General features: G+C 58.5%; 1 protein-coding gene across 1 annotated transcript in view; it reads left to right on the forward strand.

Annotated features, from left to right (window-relative positions):
• MYO7B (myosin VIIB) overlaps positions 1 to 17739 on the forward strand; it is a 73728-nt gene that overhangs the window by 47023 nt on the left and 8966 nt on the right. Inside the window, exons 19-32 of the mRNA XM_069474635.1 lie at positions 858 to 942; positions 2204 to 2422; positions 3709 to 3876; positions 4392 to 4601; positions 4733 to 4897; positions 7345 to 7422; positions 7556 to 7683; positions 11420 to 11546; positions 12747 to 12866; positions 13809 to 13982; positions 14576 to 14803; positions 15887 to 16054; positions 17221 to 17338; positions 17426 to 17552. Of these exons, the coding sequence (XP_069330736.1) occupies positions 858 to 942; positions 2204 to 2422; positions 3709 to 3876; positions 4392 to 4601; positions 4733 to 4897; positions 7345 to 7422; positions 7556 to 7683; positions 11420 to 11546; positions 12747 to 12866; positions 13809 to 13982; positions 14576 to 14803; positions 15887 to 16054; positions 17221 to 17338; positions 17426 to 17552 (2115 nt within the window). The remainder of the gene's footprint in view (positions 1 to 857; positions 943 to 2203; positions 2423 to 3708; positions 3877 to 4391; positions 4602 to 4732; positions 4898 to 7344; positions 7423 to 7555; positions 7684 to 11419; positions 11547 to 12746; positions 12867 to 13808; positions 13983 to 14575; positions 14804 to 15886; positions 16055 to 17220; positions 17339 to 17425; positions 17553 to 17739) is intronic.

Genomic DNA, 17739 nt, shown 5'->3' on the forward strand with positions numbered 1-17739 from the left:
CCTTCCTTTCACTTGAACACTTAGGGGTCATTATAAGGTTATGAACTGGCCTAATTTCAATATCACTGTGTCTCAGTAAGGCCCAAGGAGAGGGAGAAAGGGGAACAGCCACCTGGTGGAGCAGTCAGGACACACACATGCATTGATTAAGTTTGCCATCTCATATGGGTGTGGTTTGTGGCACCCAAAAACAATTACAATGGTAACATCAAAGATCACTGATCACAGATCACCGTAACAGATGTAATAATGATGAAAAAGTCTGAAAAGAAGCCACTGCAGCAGGAGGAATTTCAAGAATTACCAAAATGTGATACAGACGCAAAGTGAGCACATGCTCTTGGAAAAATGACACTGACAGACTTGCTTGACTCAAGGTTGTCACAAACCTTCAGTCCGTAAAGATGCAATATCTGCCAGGTGCAATAAATGAAGTGCGCCTGTGTGGCTGTGCGCTCCAAGCTCACCTGCGGGAGTCTCTGCCTCTCCAGAGCCCAACGCTCAGGCTGTCCTCTCCGGGTCCAGCCCGGGGCCGGAGGCGGGGTCTGGCAAGGAATAAACAGTTGGGAATGAATTTTAGCCCTTCAGAGCTTTGGGGGAGATAGGAAGGAATGCAGAATTTTTCGATTACTTTAAAAACTTAACCGTGGTCATTCTCAAATTTGGGTTGTCAACAGTAGCTTTCATGTTTCTAATCTGCCTGTGTCTTTTGGTCTACAAAGGCTTCTGAGAAAGCGTGTGTATTCATTGTCCCCAACATTTTATTATCCCTCTTCCCTTCAAAATCAGTTTTCCCCCAAAAGGCTTCCAAATGTTTAGGGTCGTTTCACGACCTAGGCTTGCATGTCCCCTTCTAGGAGGGAGTTCCTGAGGCAGAGGCGGGCGGCCGTGACCCTCCAGGCCTGGTGGAGAGGCTACTGCAACCGGAAGAATTTCAAGCTGGTGAGAGAGCTCGCTGGGGAGGCCAGGCCTGCAGGGTAAATGTGTTAACTGTCCAATAAAAGACAAATTGTTGGAGTTTGTTTCCCTGAATGAGAGATTCAGGAGGGAAGGATCAAATCACTCACAGATGAGATCAGACCTCAGCCCCCCACATTTTCCGTCTTAGCATAGTCTCTAGCCCCCTGTGGCCTTCCAAGTGTTCTGCAGAATTTGGGGCATCTCCAGAGCCAGACTAGGTGTCCTGCTCTGAAATGGAACAATGCCTACTCCTTCCCAATTTACAGGCAACAAAATAAGTAAATGATTGGTTATTCTTTTTCAAACACTCCTGAGTTTTCTCTTAACCACAAGCACTTGCTAATGAGTATCTGCCTAACGAGTAGACTAGAGCAACCGTGGCCGCACCCTGCTGGGCCTCAGTTGGCCACTTGCCTTTGTCATGGATGTGACTGTGGTTGTGCCATAGAGTGGTCACATCAGCAAGACTGGCTCTGGCCTCTCTGCATTCCATGCTCACAAAGGGCATAATAGCTGACCTGTATGGATGGGAAGGCTCCTCGGGGCCTGTTGCTTTGCATGAGTCATTTTATTTGATGTTAAACCAATCCTATTAATCAAGGAACTGAGGCACCAAGGGGCCAGGTGGTTTCCCCAAGAGCACACAGTTGGTAAGCTCTAGAGCTGGGGTTTGGATGCAGGGCTGTGTGACTTCCCAGCCCTTAAGCTGACCCATTGGGTTGGTCATCAATAAGCCAACAAGGCACATTGCAAGGGCCCGGGAGATGTTTGTAGCACAAAAGTGGATGTTCATCCATTTCTTATTTCCCTTTTATTTTAAAGTTGCCCTGACAGATTAGCCTGATGGAGCTGGCTGCAGGCCTCTACACAGGTGTGCTGGCCCCTGACAAGTTGGCCGGACTTGGTTGGCAGGTGTGAGAAACATGGCCTCTGGAATGCTCTTGCCCACGTGAAATCCAATCCGATTCTCTCTGTCCATGGCCCCCAGGAGGCCACTTTATGATTTATGCTATTTAACAAATGCTCATTTAGCATTTACTTGCCTAACAGGCTGTGTTCCAGGTACTTTACAAGCAACAACTCTCTCAATATGCCCACGCTCACAGGTGTATGCAATTCTAGGACCAGCCCTTTGCCAAAAAGCAGCTGTCAATAGCTGATTTGCGAGGTCTCCTGGGGAATCATTCCCTGTTCCCCAGAGGGCCTTCTTGCCCTTGAGCCCGCCTCCCTCTTGCTTTTGCAGATCCTCGTGGGCTTTGAGCGTCTGCAGGCCATCGCCCGGGGCCGCCTGCTGGCGCAGCAGTACCGAGCCATGCGGCAGAGGATGGTCCAGCTGCAGGCCCTCTGCAGGGGCTACCTCGTGCGCCGGGAGGTCCAGGCCAAGAAGAGGGCGGTGCTGGTCATTCAGGCCCACGCCAGGGGCATGGCTGCCCGGCGGAGCTTCCAGCAACGGAAAGCCAGTGTAGGTGGTCACCCAAACACTTGGGCAGGTGGGGCCGGCATCGGCCCAGGTCAGGGAGAGAAGGCAGGAGGGGTGAGCAGCCGTATGGCACTCTTACCAGAAGCCTCTTTGGAAAGTCCCCACCTTAAGCAAAACATTAAAAATTACTTAAGATGGCCGGGCGCGGTGGCTCACGCCTGTAATCCTAGCACTCTGGGAGGCCGAGGTGGGCGGATCGTTTGAGCTCAGGAGTTCGAGACCAGCCTGAGCAAGAGCGAGACCCCATCTCTACTAAAAAAAAAAATAGAAAGAAATTATATGGACAGCTAAAAATATATATAGAAAAAATTAGCCGGGCATGGTGGTGCATGCCTGTGGTCCCAGCTACTCGGGAGGCTGAGACAGGAGGATCCCTTGAGCTCAGGAGTTTGAGGTTGCTGTGAGCTAGGCTGACGCCACGGCACTCACTCTAGCCTGGGCAACAGAGTGAGACTCTGTCTCAAAAAAAAAAAAAAAAAAAAATTAAGATCACAGCAAGAATATAGGAGGCAAATTAAGAGGCGCCTCCTGGGCTGAAAGACCAGAGACAGCTCTTCCCTTTCCCTGGCCAAAGTCAGCACTACCGCAGCCCATCAGGCCACCTGGGGAGCCTCGGCCACCACCAGCGGCTCGCAGGACCTAGCATGGAGAGGCACCGGATCGGCAGGACAGCCTTATACCTGGATCCCGGAGGTCGAGCTCCTTGGTCTCCTCCCTTTCGCCTTGGGGGTGATTTTTTGGCAAGAGTGGTGGTTCCCCAGGAAGGCACAGGAGACCTGGGCCAGATGGGCTGTGAGAGGCCACTACTGCATGGAGGGGAGCAAGACTCCTTGTTACTGGGCTGTGTGTGACAGTTCTAGGGACAGAGAAACCGCAAGGGGAGCTGCCCCGGGTCTGGGAGGCTGGGAGGACAGGGAGCAGGGGACAGCACCAGGATGCATCTGCTTGCATTTTGTACCTCCATTCTGGGGTCCCTGAAGTTTGAGGTGGTGCCTCAGGGGCCATGTGGGGCCCTGTGGGGCCCTGTGGGGCCAGGGACAAACCAGAAACCTCACCTCTCTGGACCTCTGGCTTCCACTGGGAAACAGAAAGCCCTGCTGGTTGACTTCTAGTCGCCCTAGCTGTTAAAATCTATTATTTTAGAGCAAAATATGTTGATTTGGACAAATGACGGCAGGATGAGGCTTACTTGGCTTCTGGAAGGTGCTTGCCCTGTGAGGCAGGCAGAGCTGGGCCAGTGGGTGACCTTCCCCTGGGGGTGTGTACAGGCACCGCTGGCGGTCCCGGCGGAAGAGAAGAGCCAAAGCGCTCTCCCCGCCAAGAAGCGCAAGTCCATCTACGACGCCGTCACCGACACGGAGATGGTGGAAGAAGTGTTCGGCTTCCTCCCTGCCATGATCGGGGGTCAGGAGGGCCAGGCCCCGCCGCGCTTCGAGGTGAGACCAGCAGGCCTTTCCTGGTCCGGCTCCCGCTCCTTGAGAAGCCGAGCGCCCGCTGGGGGAGCTGCCGAGTGGGTGGCCACGTGTGCACTGTAGCCCTGGGTGGTCCCATGTCACGCAGAGAAGAGGGGAGCAAGTGTGGATTTCTGCAGTCAAACCTTTCCCACCGTAAGGCAGGCGCCCTGGAGCCTTTACTCCCGAGCACTTCCACGCTGTCATCATGCAGCGCTCCCCAGGCCACCCCCAGCGCGCCTTCGGGGCTACCGTTCTGCAGAATGTGACCATGGCGGGGGAGTGGGGAGAAGGCAGGAGGAGCAGCACCCCAGGCTGTCCTGTGTGGACCCTGCCACACCCCGCTCTGGGCCCCTCGCACCGTGTAGCAGGTGCTGGGACCCCCTCAGGAGGACCTGCTCCACAGCCCCCCACGATGCCCACCCTGCTGGCAGCCGGCTGACCAGCTGGATGCTGGCTGCGAGGACCGCTGATCTGTGTTCTCCCTCACTCACCCCCAGGACCTGGAAGCAAAGACCCGGAAGCTGCCTGAGGTTGACCTGGACACAGTGCCCATAGTGGAGGAGCCGGAGGGGGATGTGGATGGCCTGGCCGAGTACACCTTCCCCAAGTTCGCTGTGACTTACTTCCAGAAATCAGCCAGCCACACACACATCCGGCGGCCCCTCCGATACCCGCTGCTCTACCATGAGGACGACGCTGACTGCTCGGTACCCGCTGTTCTCTGGGAGCTCAGGACACTCCCAGGGCCCGGAGTCCGAGCTGTGGTTCAGAGGGAGCAAGGAAGGGGCCCCAGTGCTGGGAGCAGGGTTCCAGCCAGGCCTCTATCTCGTTTCCCCAGGCCGCCCTGGCCGTGTGGAACATCATCCTGAGGTTCATGGGCGACCTCCCGGAGCCAGTGCTCTATGCCAGGAGCAGCCAAGACAGCTCGGTGATGCAGCAGATCCACGATACGCTGGGCAGGGCGGGTGGCGCCCAGAGTCTGCAGCAAGCAGGGTCTGCACAGGTAGGCGGCGTGAGGGCAGCAGGCAGGGGAGGGCCTGGCCCTGGGAAGCTGCACAGGAAGGGGAGACAGGGCCCGGAGTCCTCCCGTCAGCCCCTCCCACTGAACTCAACCCCCGGGCCAGGGCACCAGGGTACTTACAGTCATGAATTGTACTCAGAAACTCGTGAATCCCAGAGCATGCCCAAGACTCTTTGAATTATACAGTCATTAATGGAGAGAGTCTCCTGGGCTCTGAATATCACATTTGACCTACACTGGATTCAAATGCATGCGACGGTAATAACAACACTGACCGACGGCCTGCTGTGTGCCAGCTGCTTCCCCTCATTCAATCCCCAGGTGGCAGCGCTACAAGGTGGGGATTACTATGTTTGTTTATAGCTAAAGAAATGGAGACATGAAATGACTTGTCCCCAGATCACAGCGGACAGGTGTGCGGGACCTGAACTTTGAATCGTTCTGCTGAATTCAAAAACCAAGTTCTTTTCTTCTTCTTCTTTTTTTTTTTTTTTTTGAGAGACAGAGTCTTTCTCTGTCACCCAGGCCAGAGTGCAGTGGCGTCATCATAGCTCACTGTAACCTCAAACTCCTGGGCTCAAGCAATCCTCCTGCCTCAGCCTCCTGAGTAGCTGGGACTACAGGCGCATACCATGATGCCCAGCTAATTTTTCTATTTTTGATAGAGACGGGGTTTCACTCTTGTTCAGGCTGGTCTCGAACGTCTAAGCCCAAGCAATCCTCCTGCCTTGGCCTCCCAGAGTGCTAGGATTATAGGCATGAGCCACCATGCCCGGCCCAAAGACCAAGTTCTTGACCTAAGTTCTACCCTGCCCTCCGATGGAAAGTTAATTTGCATCCATTTTGGGTCAGAAGTCCTTCCGAAGGCCCAGTCGCATGCCATAATCCCAGTGGAACTAACCAGGGAATTATGCAGCAGTGATAGCACTCGGGCCCACCAGTGGGCAGGGCCCATGACTACCCCGCACGTCCAGGTGCCTGGCCGGGCTCAGCTCAGATGCCTGTGGGGTCCTGTGTGCAGACTACTGTGTAGAGACCTGCGGCCCCTATCGCATGGCCAACCCAGTCCGGGAAGTGCATGGAAGTTGCCTGGGCCCAGGCCCTGAGTCCTTCATCTCTGGAGGTGTGGGCGCTACCAGGGCATATTAGGTATCTGTTGCTGTGTAACAAATTACCCCCAAATTTAGCACCTTAAAATAGCACAAATTTATTATCTCACACAGTTTCTGGGGCTCAGGATCAGCTTAGCGGGATAGTTCTGGTTCAGGGTCTCTCATGAGGCTGCCACCAAGCTGTCACCTGGGGCTGGACAGTCCACTCCCAAGATGGCTCATCCATGTGGCTGATAGCAGGAGCCTCCATTCCTCCCCACGTGGGCCTCTCTGCCAGCTGCCTGAGCATCCTCACAACGTGGCTTCCCCCAGCATGGCTGATCCTAGAAAGGAAGCAAGAAGGAAGATGCAACGTCTAGTCTCGAGGTCACGTGCCACACAGGGCAGGGTCAGAAGGGGAAGATCACCGGGGCACCTTGGAGGCTGGCAACTGCTCGGGGAAGGGACTTTGGGAGGCAGTCCAGCCACCCTGCACCTCCGGAGGGTGGACACGGGGGAAGCAAGACTGGCTTCCTGGAGGTCAGATCTCAGGTTTTCCTTCCTGCACACATTTGTTAAATACCTGCCACGTGCCCCACACACAGGGCAGTGGGCCGAGCCAGACCTCTTGGAGCTCACCAGCTAGCGTGTCTCACAGTCAGCCCCGGTGTGGCAAACCAGCTTTGCCCCAGCCAGAAGCTGGTGCCTGGCCTCAGACTGGGCTGATCTCAACCCATGTCCAGTCCCACACTGAGCTCCAATTTTGACAGCAAATTCTTCTCATGACACCATGGTGACAAGGAACAGCCTCTGCCTAAGGAGACCACTAGATGCTAACAGTTGGGGGCAGGCCCCGCCCTGCCTGGACGCCAGCTTGAAGCCTGGGCTCTTCTGACCCCTGGGCAGAGCTCTCCTGGCAGCGGGCAGAGCCTCCTCTGATTCATCTGCCGCATTTTTATTGAGTGGCCATGGCTTGGGGGCGTCCTAAGCACCTGGGCTCAGACCCAGTCCGTCCTCGGAGAGCTTAACTGGGGAGAGGCGCAAGCTTTGGGATCAGAAGAACAGCCCTGAGCCCATCCCAGAAGGATGGTGAGCAGCTTTTGTCTAGTCTCTTGCCGTCCCTGGGCCTCCTTTTCCTCGCCCGGCAGGCGATGTGCACGTGTGCGTGTTGTGAAGCTCGCATGGTGCTGGTGCTTTGTAGCTGGGGCCAGGAGATGCCTGATGAGAGGGACACTCACTCTCTGCCCCCCATTGGCTGCAGGGGCAGCATCACCAAGGTGAGCCCAGGCTTAGGACAGCCCCGAGCCACAGTCATTCTTGAACTGTTCCCTTCCACAGAGGCCCGGCCGCAGGGACAGGGGAACCAAGGAGATCTCCTCCATGAAGCTGAAGCGGTCCTCCCGGGTCACAGGCCAGGTGAGCCCAGGGCACGGAACCTCAGTCTGTCCCAGCAGGGTTCCAGGCTGTGGCTTCCCTCTCCTCGCGCCAGTTTCCTCCTTGGCAAATGGGAAGAATCGCGGCTGTCCTGATGGCGGCCTTTGGGTTCCAGGTGGCCAGCCAGCTGAGCACTGGAGAGGAAGCATTTGAGCCCAGTGGCCCCATCACAGACCGCCCCATGTCCAACCTGGAGAAGGTGCACTTCATCGTGGGCTACGCCATCCTGCGGCCTGGCCTCAGGTCAGTACCCACCCCCACCCACCCCATGCACAGCCTCAGAGCCCCTCCCAGCCTCCCAGCCCAGGGCCACAACCTCCCTGCCCACGAGACGCCCCCCGTCCTGGGGCCTGAAAGCTGGGTCTCAGGAGAGCAGGTGTTATGGCCACCCAGGCTTCTCTGCTTGCTCTGCATTAAGAAAACCCATGGGAAAAACCCAGTTTCAGGAAAACACATTCATCGTGTGCTGGTGATTCACCTGGGAACAGGCTTTAGCACGGGGCCTGGAAAATGAGCAGGTTCCTCATTTGCAGTGTACTTTTTGCTTTCTATACAGCTGGCCTTATAGGAGTTGGGGTTTCATACCACTTAGAAGAAGTCCATGCAGTGTGCCTGTGAACGCCGTATTTTCCACCCACAGTTGGCTGAATTGGTAGAATGCGTCTCCACGGAGGCAGAGGGACAACTACAGCTGCTTTCAGGGACAGACGACTGTACTTTAGGGGTCCACTTACTTTAAGTTAATATTTTTAACCAAATCTGAGAAATTGTTGGTCACTATTTCTTCAAATATTTTTTCTACCTCATTCTCTGTCTTTTCCTTCAAACTCTCATTAACCCGTGTGAGCTGTTTTGAGACCGTCGTGGCCCCGAGGGTCTGCCCGCCTTTTCTTTCTTTCTCTTTGTTCTTTAGATTGGGCCGTTTCTACTAATCTGTCTTCCAATTCACTGATCTTTCTCTGTCTTCCCTAACCTGCTCTTATACCAACTAACAAATGTTTTATTCCAGATATTACATTTTTCAGTTCTGGAATTCGCACTTGGATCTTTTTTACACTTTTGTGTCTGTGCCAAGATTTCCTACTTGCCCACTCGCCACAAGGGTAGCTTTCTTTATGTCCTTGAGCAGAGTTACAGTAGTTTTTAAACCTTCTCGCAAATCCACTCTCTGGGTCACCTTGGGGTCAGTCTGCATTAGCTGCCTTTTCTCGTGAGGATGGCTATGCCTCCCGTTCTCTCCCGTGTCTGGCACTTGGCTGTTGCCTCCTCCTGGGTCTAGCACTTTGGGACTGTCTGCCGGACATTGAGGATGGTACGTTTAGAGCCCCTGGATGCTGTTGCAGCGTTCAAGGAGCATTGACTTTTTGTTCTGGCGGGTGATCAGCTCGGCTGGATTCCACCTCTGTCTCCCACGTGGCGAGCAGCAGCTGGGATCCCTGTGCAGCTATTTTGCCTTAGCTGGTGCCATGGCATCTGCCCCACCGTGAGGGGTCAGCCGGAGATTGAGGATTTTATATGAAAAATTTAGGACTCCCCTTCTCTGGTTCTCCTCATTGCAGGATTCCTGTCTCACTTTCAAGGTGTGTGGTGCCCCAAACTCAGCCCTCTGGTGCTTTAAGCCAGGAAGACCACAGGGCTTCTAGTCAAGTATAGCTGCCCTCGCCACACCAACCGGCAAGTCCCCTAACTCAGCTGCTTCTGTTGGCAGTTCTCTCGTGGTGAATCTTTGCTGGCCACCACACGCTCCACCACGGCACACACGCAAAGGTTGTGTCAGAACGAGGTGCACTGTTGGCTCTTCGGATACCCCCATAGGCACTCCCTACGGTGCGGCGTCCAACAGTGACACCCTCCTAATCCCGTGAGAGCTCCTGCTGACTCGAGCCCCCAGTGGAACATCCCACAGCCTCCTACTGCTGGGGTCTTCTGGAATAATGGGCTGCCTGCTGATGCGGGCCCCTGTCTGGATGCCTGAAGCCCAGCTCCCTCCACGCATCCCCTTGGCCGACAGGAAGCTCACACTTGCCCCACAGAGCAGTGCGTGTGCAGCTCCCATCCCTTGAGTCTTCTCTCTCCTCCTGGCCCCGGGCTTAGAATTCTCCAGGAGGAAGCCGACGCTAGCCATTTTTTCCACGGATGTCCCCAGCTCAGGGCACACAAGTCAAGCAGTGGGAAGAACACTGTCATCAGGCTCCCTTCCAGCACCCTGGGGGAGGGCAGTGGGCTTCCGGGACTCAGTGTGCCTCCCCTGGGGCATGAGAGGGTCTCATCTCTGCCAGGCCCATCCCTAGTGGCAGTTCTCCTGGGGTCCCCCTCACAATCCCCCATCACTTATGGGGAGTAAAAATGAACCACAGATCTTGCTATTCCCATGAAGTCCCTTCTAGGAATCATCTTCCAAATTTCTCATCTTCCCTTACGCAGCCTGGAGGTGGCATGGCAGCCAGACTGCTTCTGCTGCTGTTTATCAAATTCTACAAGAATATTGGATGTTAGCATCGATTTTTCCTTGGCTCTGGGGTCCTGGCCAAATTCTGAGACCAAAAGAAATGTGCTATTCCATATCCGTCACACATTCATATACACGTTTTAAGTATATGAGCCCTGGCCTGGGGGCTGGGCATGTGGAGACGAAGACGACATTTGTCTGGCCCGAGGAGCTTGTCCTCTGGTTGGGGGACAGGAGGGGACCAGGACAGCCACAGAGGCAGCGTGAGCATCTTAGTACGTTCAGGGTTCAGTGGGGGCACCAAGGAGGGGTGGCCTTAGTGCCCTCCGGGGGTGCCCCCCAGGCAGAGGGCAAGGGAGAGCAGCTCACCTTTGAAATGGCCTGAAGGGATCTGGAATTCTTAGTGGTTTGTCACAGCTGGCTCACGGAGTTCAGATTCAATTCTAAGGGAAGTGGGCAAAGTTTTAAGCAGCAGAGGACCATGATCATAGCTGACTTCCAGAATGATCTTCCTGGCAGTCACATGGCGGGTGGAGCCTGGGGGTAGGAGGCCAGGCAGGGGCCGCTACAGAGGTCCAGGGAGAGCTGATGAGGGATGGCCCAGGACACAGCAGCCAAGCGTCGGGGACAGAGAAGACAACCAGGAGAGAGGTGGCCGGATGCAGTGGCTGGTTGGATCTGGGGGATGAAGAGATGGGAGGAGTCTAGAATGACCCCAGGTTTCCAGGTTGGGTGAACGGTTGGCGGTGTCTGTGGGCTGTGGAGAGAGCACATGTGACGGGGCTCACAGCAGCTCGCTGTGCACCTCTCTTCCCAACTCTGTGTTTAGTTGTGACATCATGCTGGCAGCTCGAAATTGGCCTTGGTGGGAACTTTTACACCACAGAAATCTGCAAATGCAATGAATTTGGGCTTTTTTTTTTCTGGGGCAAGTTGGTTGATAAACATTTACCCGCACACCACCGAGTATTGGGGGAAAGGTGCAGCCTCTGGATATGTGGGGTGTGAGGCACTAAGGGGACACTCTTTTAAGATGACAGAGGCTTGAGTTGGTGGGAAGGATCCAGGAGAGGCTCCCTGCCAAGAGGTGACAGGGGGGCAGCTCCCGAGCTCATGGGAGTGGGAACGGGAGCGGGTGGGGAGGCGAGAGGGCGGGCGGTCCTCCCGCCAAGGCCCCACGTCCTGACTGTGGGGCTGGGCGCGAGCGCGCAGAGGGTGCCCCCTACCCCGAGGGCCAGGGCAGGGCCAGCGCAGAGAAGTTTGAGGCTGCACATGGCAGGGGTGTTGAGCGCAGAGACGGAAAGGGAGGACCAAGGACTGGGCCTCGGTGAGGCAGGAAGCCACAGGGGCGCGAGCCTGGGGAGAGGCAGTGGCAGTCCTGGGAGGCGAGGAGACTGGGTGGGGCGTGAGGGCTGAGAGGCGCCCCACGGTCGGGTCCCCCAGAGGGGCAGAAGGGCTGCGAGCCCAGGTGCCCCTGTTTCCTAGCCTCCCGGCCCCCAGCCTGCCCTCCCAGTGGTCTGTGTCTTTCAGGGACGAGATTTACTGCCAGATCTGCAAGCAGCTCTCAGAGAACTTCAGACCCAGCAGCCTGGCCCGGGGCTGGATCCTGCTCAGCCTCTGCCTGGGCTGTGTCCCGCCCTCCGAGAGGTTCATGAAGGTGGGGCCCGGGGCAGGGGCAGGTTACACTGGAGCACTGGTGGGCCCTGGGCCCTGGAACAAGTCCAGAATCCCGGGGCCTGGCCTGGGCCTCCTGCCCCTGCAAGCCAGGATGGGCAGCAGTGCCTGGGCTTCTGTGGGCCTCAGTTTTCCCATCTGTATAAAAGGACACTGCCCCTGGCCCCTTCCGGCTCCTGTCCAGGGTCTGCAGGGCAGTTGCACTTTGGCTTAGGCGCCAAGACGGCTCTTCAAGACTAAAATGGAATGATAGATGAAAAGTGGCCCGAAAAGACAGGCGTCCCGGGAGTGGGCCCCTCCTGGAGCTGGGCCATGCTGTCTCGGTCTAGTCCTTAGAGCTGGAGGTGGAGGTGGCTCAGCAGATGCTTCCCAGTGTTGGAGGCCCTGGGCGTCACTGTGTTAATGTATTACACCCTTTGGTTCTGATATGAAAGTCACATGTGGAATGCAGAAAGTCCAAAGCGAAAATCAGAGTCATCCCCACACCCAGAGGCCGCTTCCATTTAATATTTTCTTCTGGCCTTTTGTGGTGTTACAGTGTCAGACTCGTGATCATGCAGAAAACACTGCCTCACGTGTCCCCTTGGGGACAGCAGGACCCACGGCCACCTGGCCATCTCCCCAGGCACTGGGGCAACTCACAATACCAGTAAACCTTCCGGGCTCTACCCGTCCCCCACCCCAAGGCAGGAAGGAACAAAATCTCTGTGAGACAAAAAGGTTGTCAACGCATTTTGTCAAATGTGTTTTGGACATTGACCCGTCTGCAGTTTTCACTTACGTTCATGATGTTTTCTCACGGTGCAAACCTCCCCGATGCCAGCGGTAACCCCTGGCTCCCCGAGGGATACTGGACTGGGGGTGGACATGCGGGGTCCGTCTTTCAGTCACTCACCACCGTGGATGCCACTGTGACCGTATGTGTGCATCTACCTGGAGGATAGGTTTGCGTTAGGGGGCAAAGAGCACGTGCGCTCACTCTAAAGCGAGGCACCGTTTCAGACGTGTTGCCAGGCTGCTCCTCGGAGACGTACTGGGCTGCGTTTGTCCTCGCGAGGTGTGTGCGCTCGTCTCAGTGCATCTTTATAAACTGAGTATTGTGGTTTTTAAAATCTGAGTGGGCGGTAAGTAGAAACTGGCCTTCATCCTGAGCATCTGCCCCTCTCCCTTCCTCGCCCCCCAGTACCTCCTGAACTTCATTGGTCGGGGGCCGGCCAGTTACGGGCCCTTCTGTGCTGAGCGCCTGAGACGCACCTACGCCAACGGGGTACGCACGGAGCCCCCCACCTGGCTGGAGCTGCAGGTAGGGGCCGGCAGGGTGGGAAGTGGGCCGTGAGGGGCAGGGCAGGCTGCAGGCTCCCCAGTACGGCTAGTGGGGTGCCTGCTGCCAAGATAGGTCCTTTGTCCTCAAGCTCCTCTGTCACCTCTGCGTTACCTCCCAGGCCAATGGTGCCTGGGAGCCCCCTTCATGGGGCGTGGCCTCCCCAGCCTTCGGAGGTGCCTCCACCTCTAGACCCACGTTCTTGCAGGGCCCTACTAGCTGGAGGGGGAGACCCATCTGGCCACTCACCAGCACTGTGCTGGGCTAACTGCTCCGAACACCACCCCTCCCAGGGCGTTCACTTTGTGAAGAAGGCAGTGGCCACGCCAAGGCTGTCGTCCTTGGTGGTGCTACTATTGGGAGCAGGTGCTGCCTCATCCTGCTTTGGCAGCTGCGTCACCTGAGTTATCACAGTGTCCTCAGGAAGGGTCACTCAGAACAGCCGGGGGGGGGGGGTCCCTGTACCCTGCTCTTCCCGCAGTTCTGGTCCAGCCCCAGCCTGCAAGGTGCTCGTCTCTGTGACCCCGTGGTACCCTATCCCAGGGGCTGCAGGTCACCTCTGCCAGTCTGAGTCGCTTAACCTCACCAAGCTCAGGGTTCTCATCGAAAACTGGGGCTGTGCCAGCCTGCAGGCGGCGCGCCCGGAGCTGCCGAGGTGGACCTGGAGAAGCACCCAAGTGGCTGGACGCGTGCGGCTAACGCTGCTCTTGCCTGACAGCTGTCCTCCCGGGGCAAAGCCCTGTTGGCCTGAGCTTGGTTCTCCATGCGGAGCCGTGGCCGACATGGGAGCCCGGGGAAGGGCAAGCAGGGGGCAGTGGATCAGGGAGAGAGGGGCGGGGGACGAGGACTGGCCTCTGGTCTGTGGTCCCAGGAGCTCGCAGGCAGCCGCTGAGCCCCGGGGCCTGAGTCTGCCTCTGCCCCCAGGCCGTCAAGTCCAAGAAGCACATCCCGATCCAGGTCATCATGGTAACTGGGGAAAGCCTGACCGTCACCGTCGACTCGGCCTCCACGTCGAGGGAAATCTGCCTGCACATCGCCCACAAGCAGGGCCTCAGTGACTCCCTGGGCTTCTCCCTCCAGGTCGCCGTGTACGACAAGGTACTGACCGGGCCTTGTCTTCCTCCCTCACGCACCCGGGCAAAGCACCCCAAAGCGCGAGCCCTCACACCTCGCCAGCCTGGCCCCCGCTGGCCCTCCCAGCCACCAAACACCCACAGCAGGCAGCCCGCCGTCCTGCCCACACCCTGACGTGGTCACCCGGCAGCTGCACCTCGGACCCGGCAGTGCCCCACGCACACCTCGTCAGTCCCCCACCCCCGGCAGCCCACGCAGGGACACCAGGCCCACGCACCGCTCCCCTGCTGCGGCCTCCCTCCCACCAGGGGCTGCAGACGCCCCTGCAGCAGACACGGAGGGGCGCACCAGCACAGCCACCTGAAGCCCCCTCACCACCCACCCAGACCCGGAGTGGGCGTCGGCCACACTCAGACACGCTCACACCCGTCGGCCAGCCAAGGCACTGCAGCCCGCCCCCTCTGGAAAGGGGAAGGGGAGCGGGGGGTGGGGGCCAGCATGCCCGTGTGCAGAGCCCTCATGCCGCGTCCTGGGGCCCAGTCTCTGTTCCTCACGTGCGTGTGCCGAGGGCGGGGTGCACCGCAGCCACTAACCTGCCGCCCCGACTGTGACCGCAGTTCTGGTCCCTGGGCAGCGGGCGCGACCACGTCATGGATGCCATCGCCCAGTGTGAGCAGCTGGCCCAGGAGAGGGGCGAGAGCCAGCGCCAGTCTCCCTGGCGCATCTACTTCCGGAAGGAGTTCTTCACCCCCTGGCATGACTCCCAGGAGGACCCCGTCAGCACCAAGCTCATCTACCGCCAAGTGCTCCACGGAGTCTGGTCCGGCGAGTACAGCTTCGAGAAGGTGAGGGGCCTCGAAGGGCCACATGCCAGGGCCAGCGCCCCACTGAGGAGGACCCAGCGGGCGTCAGAGGCTGTGCACAATGTGGAGGGCGGGAGGCAGAGGGCAGCGGAACGGGGGCAGGGAGGGGTCACGGGGTGCAGGGGTGCCGTCCCTTCCAGGCCCAGCCTCCAGTTCCTCTTCCCTTGGGCCTCTGGGGCCATGGTAGCAGCCGCAGGCAGGGAAGGCCCCCCAGGCGGCCCAGACCTACCTCACGGTGGCAGCCCTGCTTACGGGGCAGCAAGGCCTGATGGTCAGGAGTGTGGCCTTGGAGCCCTAGCGCCTGAGTTCAAGTCCCACCTCCACCTCTTCCTGGCAGTGTGACCTTGGGAATTTCTGTCACCTCGGTAAGCCTCAGGCCCTCATCTGGATGTGCAGGGAGGCCTGAGCGCTCTTGCAGGGTAGCTGTGAGAATCGAGGGTTGCCGTGCACCTACAGTTCTGGGAGCAGCAGGTGCAAACCTCCTTGTGCCCGGTCAGGAGGGTGCCACTGTGGGGCCACCTGGAATGGGCACAGGCAGGGAGCCACAGGGGCACCGGGCCCTGCGAGGTTTTGGTCTCTCTGGAATGGGCTGCTTGGATCCCTTCCCGTGCTGGGCCACGCTGGGGCCTCACACAGGCTCCTGCCGGCTGAGTCCCTGCAGAAGCCCTACAGCGGCGGCTGCGGGTCTCCCCTGACAAGTGAGGACTGGAGCTCAGACGGGGATGGCCTGGCCCACCTTCACCCCACCCACGGCAGCAACGTCCAGTGCCACCTAGGAGCTCAGAGAGGAGCACCCTTGTCCTCAGGCCAAGGCTGCCGGGATTCCCAGCCTGCCAGCGGGAGCGGGCCTGTGTAGGGACCCAGGCAGGGCACGTGGTGGTTCCCCTGGGAAAGGGGCAAGTCCTGCCTAGTGGAGGTGGCAGGACAGGGTGGCCGCCCATGTTCCCTGGTCCTGCCTGAGCTGCTGGCCAGCTCCACCACACTGGGGCAAGAGTGGGGCCACGGGGTAAAGGCGTCCTGGGGAAGGGTGGGCCCTCACCCATCTGCCCTCCCCCGGCCTTGCAGGAGGAAGAGCTGGTGGAGCTGCTGGCCCGGCACTGCTACGTGCAGCTCAGCGCCCCGGTGGGGGACAAGGCTGTCCAGGAGCTGCTGCCCAGCTGCATCCCCCCCAAGCTGTACAGGACCAAGCCCCCTGAGAAGTGGGCCAGCCTCGTCACTGCCGCCTGCGCCAAGGTCAGCCTGCACGCAGCCTGGGCACTCCAGCCCTGAGCTCCCCTTCGGAGCCCTCGGGGTGCAGAGGGATGGAGCCCCTCCCCAAAAACCCCACCCACTAGGGGACAGAAAGCTTAACCTTGACAGTTAAGCATAGCCCTGCTCTTCAGGTTCAAACAGTCCCACTTGGTTCAAATCCTTGTCACAGGCCTGTGCCGCCTTCTTCCTTCCCAGTTGGCATCTTGGGTGGGTCCCCATGCTGGTCCCTACTGTGGCGTCTCGCTGGGCCCTGGCCTCTAGGCACGAGAGGTCATGCACGGCTGCGGACCGCTGGCCGTGCCGTGGCCTCAGCATCGGTCCTGCCCTCGGGGGCTGCCCTCCCTGCCCCTGGGCCTCTCGGTGTCCCCCCACTGGGCGCATGGGAACCCCCGGGTCAGAGTGTGTGGACGTGCTAAATATTTGATACTTGTTGCGTAGTGCCAAATCTCCCTTCAGGTTGCATGCATCAGTTTACAGTCCCAAAGCCAGCATGGGAATATTACGCAGCCACTTTTAAAAGGTGGAACGAGAGAAATAAGGCGTGTTGTGTTCAACAAGGCGTGAAAGCAAGTTCAGCTGGGTATTACAGCCAGTTCCGGACACAGCGCAGCAGAGGGGGAGGGGAGAGGGAATGTGGGGAAGAGTCCAGAAAGGAGGAAGGAAGCCTGGAGACGAGGAGCAAGAGGGAGGGTTGAGGCAGAGGTCTTGGGGAGAGGCCCGATACGCAGAAGAACTCCAGAGGAGGCAGGCAGAGGGCGGCCCCGCGGACACAGATGGGCAAGGCGGCCCCCTGCACAGCGCCAGCCGGACCGCAGGTGGGGTCGGCAAGAACGAGCCCAGGCGCACACACGTGCAGCTCCCGTGCTGAGCCCCACCCTGCAGCCGTGGCACCCCTATGAAGAAGAGGGGAAGGCCTTCCTCCCTCCCTCCCCAAAAACCACCTCCTAAAAGGGCACGCAGGGTTCGGCAGGGCTGCACTGGTCCCCAGGAAGTCCCCAGGGGCGTCCCTGGAGAATCCCTCCGCAGGTACTGGCCTCGCTTTGGGGAGAAGCCACACAGTGAGCCAGCAGCTCCTCACCCTGAGCACTGGGCGGGGATCAGCCAGGGGAGACAGGGTCACTGAGGTGATGCCCGCGGTGCCCCCACAGGCCCCGTACACCCAGACGCAAGCCACCCCGCTGGCCGTGCAGGAGCAGGTGGTGGACGCCGCCTGCCTGCAGTGGCCACTGCTCTTCTCCCGGCTCTTTGAAGTCACCACACTCTCTGGTAATGGCACCTGACGGGCTGGGGCAGGGGTGGGCTGGGCACCCTGGGGCCCGGCGTGACCTTCATACTGCTGTCTCCCCTGCCTAGGCCCCTGCCTGCCCAAGACCCAGCTCGTCTTGGCTGTTAACTGGAAGGGGCTGTACTTCCTGGACCAGCGGGAGAAGATGCTGCTGGAACTCTCTTTTCTAGAGATCATGGGTCTGGCCACCAACAGGTGGGGACCCTGAGGGAAGAGGTCCTCTCACAAACTGAGTTCTTGGAACTGGTGCATCTGGGGGCTCAGGGAGAGATAGCAAGAGGGGGTGGTATGTTGTCCTCAGAGCCGGGCTGGGGTGGAGGGACAGGGGTCGTCATGTGCCGTGGCCACTGGACTTGGGGGCCCCTCCTGTGCCAGGCCGCAC

The sequence above is a fragment of the Eulemur rufifrons genome, chromosome 1, assembly GCF_041146395.1.
Source record: "Eulemur rufifrons isolate Redbay chromosome 1, OSU_ERuf_1, whole genome shotgun sequence".
NCBI classification, from domain to species: domain Eukaryota; kingdom Metazoa; phylum Chordata; class Mammalia; order Primates; family Lemuridae; genus Eulemur; species Eulemur rufifrons.